Genomic DNA, 10,429 nt, shown 5'->3' on the forward strand with positions numbered 1-10,429 from the left:
TTTATTCCACAGTCAAATCTCGCGACTAGTTTTTTTTTTACTGACAAAAAACACCTGTTTTTTCAGTCAAGAGTACTTTCGATCTGTAAGATTTGACTGCGACATATACAATATATTTAAATATATATAATAGGTATGGCACTTAACAAGTATATGCATATATACAGGAAGATTTTAACAATACGAGGTGTGGATGTCAAAGTAGTAAAGTAAGTAAATAACCAACCTAGTAGTTAGAGAGATTGGGGTCGATTCTGAGGAGCTATTTCTCTAAACTTTCTGTAAATTTAATTTCAATTTGATAATTTTGCAAAATTACTGTTTTACGAGCTATTATAAACTACATTTATAATAAAATTGACTTTATTACAAATTTAATTCACATTTCTCGTTACAATAAACTCTGCTCTCGTTCGTTGAATGTGTAAGTTTATTATGGAAACTTCATATATATATATATATATATAGAGAACGAGAGCAGAGTTTATTGTAAGGAGAAATTTAAATTTGTAATGGATTAAAGTCAAAATATTACATTATATATATAAATTTAATTAATTATATATATATATATATATAATTGCTGTATTTATTATTTATGTATTTCCCTAATAAAGTTAAATAAATAAACATAAATTTTACAGTGATATCAAATTGAAATTTTAATTTTAGTCGAAGGTTGAGAGAAATGGCGTCTCAGAATCGACCCTCCTATATATAAAAAAAAAATAGAAAAATGTAACGCCGCCTAAAAACGTGGATAACACGAAGTACTGTATCACTTATGGGATCACGTCTCAAATCGCTATCTATGTATGTGTTTGAATACTAATACATTTATGAACAATAAAATAGCAAAGTTATTTGTAAAACATGTTCATTTTTACACTATATACGTAAATAACGAGACAGAGTAACAAGACGCTGTGATCCAAAGCGCCATACACCCTCTGAAGACTAGGATAAAGTTGAAACAATTGTTGGAAACAGCAAAACACAGCAAATTCATTAATTTTCCGTTATATATGTATATAGACATCGTTTGGTTGGTAATTAGTTATTGCTTATAGATGGCTGGTAAAACCTTAACTGGGCGACGAATTCTTAGGTATATAGCCTTATTTAAATATACTATTTGCAGTAATAAAACTAAAGATATGCTAGATAACATACAATATAGTAATATATCTAAGTACATTCTATGATATCTAAGTACAAAAATTAGTAGTTTTAATATTAAATTACTGTTACAATCAAAATAGGCCACATGCTAATCAAATTTATGTATTAATTAATAATTTAATACTATAATAATATATATATATATAAATACAATTTAATACAATGCACATTTTAAATCAAATATAATTTTATATTTTCTAATAATCATTTATATTATTACTAATTATTTCTGAATTCGCATGACAAATTATATACTACATTGTTTAATATAAAAAAAAAAAAAATTATCAACAGTTTGACTTGTGACTCGCCACAAAATATATTTATTTAATTCTAAAAAAAAAAAAAAACTTCAACTGTCATAAAATAAAACCTCAAACTGTCAGAAAAAAAAAACAAAACAAAGTACATTCGAATTCAGAACTTTTTTCTTTTTGAAGTCTGTTGGAAAAGCGGTTCTTTGAATTATTTATTTAATTATTTATTCATCAGTACATATATCGTCATAGTCGTAGAATACTGACGGATCTATATATGTAATATTTGTCAGATCCGTCAGTATTCTACGACTGTGACGATATGTGTACAAGGCAAACTTAATGCTAAAAGCATTCTCTCCCAGTCAACCATAGAGAAGTGTTCTGACACTAATTATTTTTTTTCGAGAGCTAAGAAGCACTATGTAATTAGAGTACTAGTAAAGTTTCTTTTTAACAATACAACAATTAATTTTAAACTTTCGCATTGTTTACACATATTTTTTAAATACACAATCAGGACTTAACGCGATGTAAAAGCTTTTACAGGTAAATAGTATTTACATCTCTCTCTTCAGTCGTACACTCTTGGCAGAGTGGTCGTGGTATTTTTCAGAATCCCATTGCTATCAATATACCCAACCAGGTTGACTCCTCGCGGTTCCTGAAACTATCATGGTTAATTCCTGAGAATTCATCATGATTTCACAATGACGGTGGATCGTCGGTGAGGCTCTCCTTCGCGATTGAGGTCCTCGCAATATGTCTCCATTTACATACCTGCTTCTTTATTGCCATTTCTTTCTTACTTTTTCATTGCTTTAAATCCCGATTGTGTATTTAAAAAAAACAATACTTGTAGTTAAATTAGTTCACAGTGTTTATTATATTTATTTTAGTAAAGATTACTAAAATAAATATATAAAAAATATGAGCACCTAATATTCGAGTGGCTTTTATTTTTTAGGTAATAAAATATTAAATAGATATGTTAGCTGCATTTCTAAATACGTATGGTATATTGTTTGTATGCATTTTATAACACAATTTGTGCATCAAATAAAAAAAAAAGAACAAATTATGAATATTGTGCATACATAATTTACTCTTTATAGAATACAAAAAAATGTCAAGAAAAGGAACCTGCCGAATGACTAAGTTAATAATAATAATCAAGGTCCTTGTCTACCTATATTTTAATATTTAAGTAAGCAACATGTAATGTAAGATTTGAAAAATTAAATATATATATATATATATATATATATATATATATATAAATTCCTCCGTATCCAGTTTCCTCAGGAATGGCAACGCATGGGGGGTATCATGGGCGAAACAGTATACTCTGTTATGTCCACGGTACTGTTCATGTCTATAGGCGACGGTTACCACTTTCCATCAGATGGATCATCAGCTTGTTTGCCATTGTTGTATAAAAAAGTATTCATTAAACTTGGAATTACCCATTCTGCAAGGACAAGCCGACACATACATGGCCAGAAAGACAGTATGTTGTCATTGTGTTTTTATGTATGTGCCAATCATATTATTAAAATTTGTGAGTTAGACAGCATTGGGTAAGCACTGATTTGTTTCAAGTTTGAAGTCCACAACTAACTTAATGTAAACTTGCCATATAAAATAAGTTGTGCCAACAGGATTGATGCCTCAGCACTAGTAAAACCTGGTGAGGTGAGCGACGTTCACAGCTCGTCGCCAAAATGTTCCCCGTAGAGGTCGCCGCCGTAGTCGGTCGCCTCGCTGCCTACGAACACGTCGTGGTGGCGGAGGACCTCGTCGAAGGACAACAGGTCGTCGTGGTCGTCGTCCGCGGTCGCGAACAGGTGGTCCACCTCCTCTTCAGCTATCTCGCTGTAAGAACAATATTTGGGACGTTAACAAGGATGAGTTTAACCTACCCGAGTCCTTGTGCAAGTTCTTCTCTCCAAGAAGAAATGAGAGTAGAGTAGAGATGTATACAAGGAGTATTTATACAGAATGTGCATATACAAAAGGCGGCCTTACCGCTAAAAGCAATCTCTTACAGACAACCAGGCATAAAGAATGGATAAGTACAAAGAGAAAGGTAGATGGCGCAAGTCAGACACAGTAAATACATAAAAGAAATGAAACAAAATGCAAAATATCGAGGTATCCCTGAGTAAAATGTTCTCGATGATGAGAAAAAACAAAAATAAGGTCATCAGAAACCAGCGCTGTTTAGTCCAAAGTTGAATTTGACCCTTTTGGTCCTCTGCGTCCTCGAGCGCTGCCCTGAGGCCGGTATCGGACGTGAATTGTAGTTTTTTTTTTTTGGTGGGTGAAAATGGTATGGTATCCCCGTCTGCGCTAACGGGATACACAGGCGGAGCACCAGTGCAGGGTGATAGATGAGGATGAAAATAGGCCAGTTAGCCCATCATGGTGAATTCATCAGGAATTAACCATGACAGTTTCCAGGGGGAAACGCGAGGAGGTCGGCCTGGTTGAATATATTGCTAACAATGGGATTCTCAGCCTCCATTACTAACAATCCCTTTCCCCCCGTTAATTGTAGTTAGGATGGTAATATTGACGAGCCTGCTCACAAAGGTCCCTAAATACGTAATTTCGAGGTTATTCAGAAAGTGTTTTAAAAGGAACGCTGCTGCCTATCCCTCGACTGTTAACCCAGGACGAAACGAAGGGCTGGCCTATTCTATGCCGGGACACACACAGTTTTAGAGATGAAGATATTAAAATTCTAAGGGGGAACGTGTGATTGCACCTTCCTCAACTAACAACTGCATACATACTAGGGAATTCCAGTGTAAACCTCTGAATTCGTAAATTTGAATCACTCAAAAATGTTCGTCACTTATTTAAATGTACGATCAGGACAGGAATGCGATATTATCACATGATCGTGTATTTAAATATGTGTAGACCAAGCGAAAGTTGTCCAGTACGCTGTCAGAGGTCTTCGTGTATAATGAAAGTGGCCTAGAGACTTGTCAGCAGAGGGCGCCACTCTCGCACTAGTATTAACAGCAATGAATACTAACTCGTTGTCGGGCACGACCCACTGCCGTATCTCGGTGAGGTCTAGCACGCCGTCGCCGTTCACGTCCAGGTCGTGTTCGAACTTGTCCTTCTCTGATATAATCCACGCCTTGTCTTCGTTGGACCCTGTCGATGAGAGCAAAGTAAAGGTAGTTAAATCATTCCGCTCGCCTATTTTAGGTTTTTTTTTATACCACTGAAGTGGCAAACAATACGACCCATCTGATGGTAAGCACTTACTCTAGGCAATGAACGCCTGAAGATACTTTTTGACCCCTTTTTTGAAGAACTCCATACTGTAGTTTCTTGGAAAAACCTTGACAGGGGGCTAATTCATAAATTATTGAGTATCATCTTAGTATCAGAAATGTAAAAGTGAATTTGTTTATTTTATGATCCTTAGTGCTTTAATACCTTAACAAATCCTTATAAATATTTATATACTTACATACAGTATTAATGTAGAAATATAGGATACTTTTTCAATAATATAATAAGAACGAAATATAGGACAGAAACTACTAAATACTATTGTATTTGTTATTAGTTTCTGCCCTCTTTTTCACACATCCACTCACCCCTTTCACCGATGTACTCGTTGAAGTCGATGCGTCCATCCTTGTTGGTGTCCTTCTCACGGAGCGTCTGGTTCACCAGGAACGGGAACATCACTTCGTGCTCCTCGGGGTTGGTGAACACCTGCATTCAGTAATGTAAGATATGGAGTCAGATCTATGTTTATGTATGCAGTCCGAGTTATCCTCTAATGGATAAGAGGGCACAGTGGATCTTATGGTAACGATGCCGCAGACGAACTAGCTAGAAGAGGCTCAAGAACGAGGGTGGAAGGCCCCTATCCTCTTCTTCCTCTTCCGTTCTCGCAATTTCGAATATGGATTCGTCAAAGATCCGCTGACATACAAAACCAAAGATGGATACAGTCTACTGATTGCAGACAATCAAAATTGGCCGTACCTATGTTGAATCAACGACTATCAAAACGTTTATTACATCTAGATAGAAAAAACCTCAAAATAATGATAGGGACAATAACGGGCCATTGTCCATTAAACAAACATTTATACACAATAGGAGCCACAGACAGCCTTCTATGTCGAGGCTGTTTCGACGCCGAAGAAACGGCTGCTCACGTAATCCTGGAATGTGAGGCTGTGGCCCATCAACGTTTAGAAATCCTCGAAATGGTGAGGTCGCTCCGTGAGGCCTGTGAAGAACCCAGGAAGCTTCTGCGCTTCTGGGCGGAGCTAGGTTGGCTGTACTAGCCACGACTCATACGCACAACGGCCCAAATGAGAGGCTAAGCGCGGAAAGCAGAGTCTTTCTCACACATCACACACGTATGCAGTCATATCAGGCTTTAACTGTCCATTGCTAAATATAAGCGTTGGTATGATTGGCAACCGCAGTCAGACTTTAAAGATGTTTCAAGAGGGATACAGCTGCTCATCCCTCGCCCTCTCTTAGTTGCCTCTTATGACAGTTACAGAATTGGTAAAGAAATTGTTTAAGAAGTTTAATAATTGTTAATTTAGCACTGTACATACTAGGTTGATGGGTCGGCCCACCATTTTATCACAATTCCCTATATTTAAATAAGATTTATCTTAAAGGATCATTTTTACTTGTTAATATTGTCAGTTATATCTCATTTGAGAGTCAGTCACAAATCACTGGAAATATATGTCACCACCAACCTCGTCCAACATAAGATAATTTTCTTTGTAGAAACACCACAGTCTCAAGAGTATGTACAGGCAGTGAGAATAAATGTTAATTACCTCAATCCATTATTACGTACTTACTTTGAATTCGTTAAACTCCAAAGCGCCATCGCCATTGCCATCCGCCACTGACCACATGGCCTTCTCCTCACGCAGCAACTGCAAATATTTTTTTTTTATACAACTTAGAATGGCAAACAAGCTGACGGCGCACCTGATGGAAAGTGGTAACCGTCGCCTATAGACATGAGCAGTACCGTGGACATAACAGACTGTACTGTTTCGCCTATGATACCCCCCATGCGTTGCCATTCCGGAGGAAACTGGGTACGGAGGAATTTATATATATATATTATAGTGTTTATGTATTATAAACATATTTCTCATGTATATATATTACATTATTACATATAGTGTTTTTATTTGGCATTCTAATTTGCATAAAAAGTAATAAAAATCACGACCGCCGCACCCCTACCATGCCAGTGTCCCCGGTGTCTTCGGGGCTGATCTCTTCCTCGGCGTCCACTCCGAACGCGTCCTGCAGGTACTCGGGCCACGTCACCAGCCCGTCACGGTTGTTGTCCACCTCGGACATGCGCTCCTCAGCTTCTTCTTTAGACAAGTTTCTGTAACAATTAAATTATCACCTTATCACTTAAGTGATATAATATAATATATCGAATCTATAATAAATCGACTGCATGGGTACCTCTGTCCCATTCGTGTTTCAACCGTGCTTGCATTGCTGTGTTTTGGTTTGAAAGGTGGAATATGGCGTTGTGTTTGCATTGCTGTGTTTCGGTTTGAAAGGTGGGATATGGCGTGAATTTACAGGGTACAGAGGAATAACACCCGAGTCCTCAGGTATGGCAACACATGGGGGTATCATGGACGAAACAGTATACTCTGTTATGTCCATGGTACTGAATAGAATCTATAGGCGACGGTTACCACTTTCCATCAGGTGGGCCGTCAGCTTGTTTTTCTAAGTTGCATAAAAAAAAATCATATACAAAATAATAGCTGATACACACAACTTTTTGTTGAGAATTTAGTTTTTTTTATATTAAATCAATTTACGAGCAAATGGAAGAAGAAATAATAAATTACAGTATACAAAAAGAAAACAATTCTCCCCCACCTATCTATAGATATATTTACATTTTGTTCCACTTCTCTCGCCTATTTTAAGCTCATGATTTTGAATTTTTGAATGTGTAGTTGTTTGGACGAAATAAGTAACAACCAACTTGATTATATTATTGATTTTCATATAATGAGAGAATGACAGCAGAAATGAATGTTATGTCCTGTCATGTCTGTATGTCCAGTGCGAAAGATAGAAAGAGGTCGAAACATCTATGTAAAAAAAGAAAAGAACAATTAAATTAACCTACTTGATGGAGAAGAAAGTAATGATGTTGACAAATGGCTATGAGATGAATATTTACAATATTAATTTACAGACGCCACAAATGAACAATTCAATCTTGTGGCTGTTATCATATACTACCCTACTTTTGTAATTTTTTATGGTTCCAATAAATACATTTTTTTTTGTTTTTATCATTTATAATTTTATTCACCATTCTCAAATATATTTCCAACAAACATAAATACTTATCAATATTATCGAAAGTTTATAGCTTGAGAGAGGGCATAGTATTATCTGCAGTGTCAATAAATTTTATCACCGTGAAATAGCTGTCGTTGACCCACATGTCAGGTGATATGGGTGTTTTTAGTTATTTTTATATACATATGTAATGTATTAAAATGTCAGTAAAAGATATACAATTGTGCGATGTTGAATAATGATCAGAAATTTTTTATATCAAGAAACAAAGTGATGTTTTATTACCAGTACAGATTCTTTCTGTAAGTAATCAATATTGTTTACTTGATAATGGTAATAATAGAATAAAAAAAAAAATATATAAAGACTTTAAGTACACATTTATAATGTGCATACCACAATTAAATTGTATACAAGTGTTTCATAGTATATATATATATATATATATATATATATTTGAAATATTTTGCTTATAAACTGCAACTAACTATAATATTGCAATTAACTAATAAAAACTAATAGGTATATAATAATAAAAAAAACTAATATAAAAAAACACCAAAAATTTTAACAAAATTAGTAAGTAGTGACCATGAAATTGACTTTTTAATTAAAAAATAACTGAGTATTTTTGTAATTAAAAAATTAATATAAATACTGTTATTAAAAAAATTAAATATAATTAAACTGTTAATAATTTACCATTTAAATTCTAATAAAAAAAAATAAATATTACATATTGTTGACATAATGCATTTTCATAGTAGCAGTCACCATGAACAAAGGGACTGGTTTACATAAATTATGATAACGGAAAGATAAGGCAGATAATTTGTTAACAAACTTTTACAGTTTATTACTGTCTTGCTTATTACTCAAGATAAACCAGTATTAATGAAGAGACTACATATTATATACTTATATTGGTCTATTTATATATTCACACCAGTTACTTTATAGAAGAATTAAAAGTATAATACATATAATACATACATACAGCATATTAAGAATGTTCTTTCCCTTTATTCTCTCCTGTTGTATATGTGCTATTAAATATGTGTGTATATATTTATTTATATATACACATATGTATAGTCAATGTCTATACATTATATTATATAATAGTGTACTACCTACCCTTTGTCTTTTTTCACAATGTCCTCTACTCAAAGGTTGTCTAGAAGAGACTACTTAACAATAAGGCCACCTTTTGTATCACTTCTCATTAAAATTTACTGTATTTATTATTTTTATTAGTGATGTAATAAATTATTCCTAAATAATGTTGTAATCTCCACAGATTGCAATGTGTTGGAATACTGCGTCAAAATATAATACTACTTAAGAGGTTGTTACTATGTATTATTGTTTATGGACACACTCCTTGAAATATAAATGTTTATTTATATTTTATGTTTAGTCTCTATTAAGGTTGGTATCTGTCATCTCACTTGTCATATCATAGACATCCATATTTTTTTACAGTTAATTTTTTTTATATTCCCTTCCCCTTATATTCATACATTTTAAAATACAAATATATGTATGTATATATATATATATATATATATATATATATATATATATATATATATATATATATATATATATATATATATATATATATATATATATATATATATATATATATATATATATATATATATATATAGCTTATTATATATATCAATTGATAAATAATTAAATATCCACAAAGTTAGCTTATTATTTTCTTCTACTGCACAAGTAGTATTTAATTTAATGCACCCACATTTATATGAAAATACATAAAATCAAATAAACCAATACTGTTATCAGTAATCTGCTGGTGATAAGAACATTTCAAAAGTAATCAGTATAAATTTTTGTAAATACTCACATAAAGGACTTTAATATCCAACTTTTAAGTTCCTTCCTATCAATATACTGGTCCCCGTTGAGGTCCATCTTGGTCAGCAGCAGGCCCAGCCGGCGCCTCGACTCCTCGGGCTTTAGTTTATCAAACTCCTCAGCTTCTTTGACACTGCCTATTGTAAAATAGTACGTTACAAACAACATGATCGGCACTAGAAATACTAAAGCGTGTTTTATTGACATCGCGCGCCGTACCTGCTGTATTTCTTATCAACGACTAACGCTTGGGAAACTAGAACTACCGGCGCCGCGCGACGTCATAAAAGCAAAAAGGTTGCTAACAAAACAACACCTAATATGGCTTCGTGGTCGAACTCCGAGTTGTGTCCAGAGTCGCTGTAGTGATCGAAGTCCCTAGCACGGAAGCTGCCATCAGATTCGCGCTCTAGATTATCAACACTGTGGCTGTGAACTGCAGCTGATGCACAATGCAATACCATGTTGTGTGTCAACAAAAGAATAAAGGATAATAAGTATTGCAAAGACATTTTAAGCCACTTCCTCCGCTGTGGTAGTTCAAAATATTCTACGATCGTAGTTTTGTTATGCTAATTCCTTTATAAATAGTTTTTATTCAAAAATAGGATCATAAGAATAAATTTAAAAGAATGACATCAATAGCGATGAATGAAATGTCAAATGACAGCTAAGTGTAATGTTGCCAACTTGATTTCGGGTTTTTTGGCTAAGCGATTTAAAATTTAATTTAA

At 33.8% G+C, this 10,429-nt stretch overlaps 1 protein-coding gene across 1 annotated transcript; it reads right to left on the reverse strand.

Annotated features, from left to right (window-relative positions):
- Nucleotides 1-2,704: 2,704 nt before the first annotated feature.
- On the reverse strand, nt 2,705-10,357 carry LOC113516891 (reticulocalbin-2). Its single transcript, XM_026901381.3, has 7 exons — nt 10,012-10,357; nt 9,685-9,832; nt 6,705-6,855; nt 6,308-6,385; nt 5,063-5,183; nt 4,487-4,610; nt 2,705-3,314 (listed from the first exon to the last, which is right to left on the reverse strand). Exons 1-7 carry the CDS (start codon nt 10,205-10,207, stop codon nt 3,146-3,148), a joined length of 987 nt encoding a protein of 328 aa, XP_026757182.1. The 5' UTR covers nt 10,208-10,357; the 3' UTR covers nt 2,705-3,145.
- Between the last annotated feature and the right edge of the window lie 72 nt (nt 10,358-10,429).

The sequence above is a fragment of the Galleria mellonella genome, unplaced genomic scaffold (assembly GCF_026898425.1).
Source record: "Galleria mellonella isolate WM207_F2 unplaced genomic scaffold, CSIRO_AGI_GalMel_v1 utg83, whole genome shotgun sequence".
NCBI classification, from domain to species: domain Eukaryota; kingdom Metazoa; phylum Arthropoda; class Insecta; order Lepidoptera; family Pyralidae; genus Galleria; species Galleria mellonella.

What these genes read in the sequence shown, in the direction of transcription:
- LOC113516891 (XM_026901381.3), bottom strand. Translation starts at nt 10,207, where the DNA reads ATGTCTTTGCAATACTTATTATCCTTTATTCTTTTGTTGACACACAAC. An exon ending in TGGAGTTTAACGAATTCAAA is followed by an intron (nt 5,184 to 6,307) that starts GTAAGTACGTAA and finishes TACTGAATGCAG; the next exon opens with GTGTTCACCAACCCCGAGGA. An exon ending in TGGGTCGTGCCCGACAACGA is followed by an intron (nt 3,315 to 4,486) that starts GTTAGTATTCAT and finishes TTGTTCTTACAG; the next exon opens with CGAGATAGCTGAAGAGGAGG.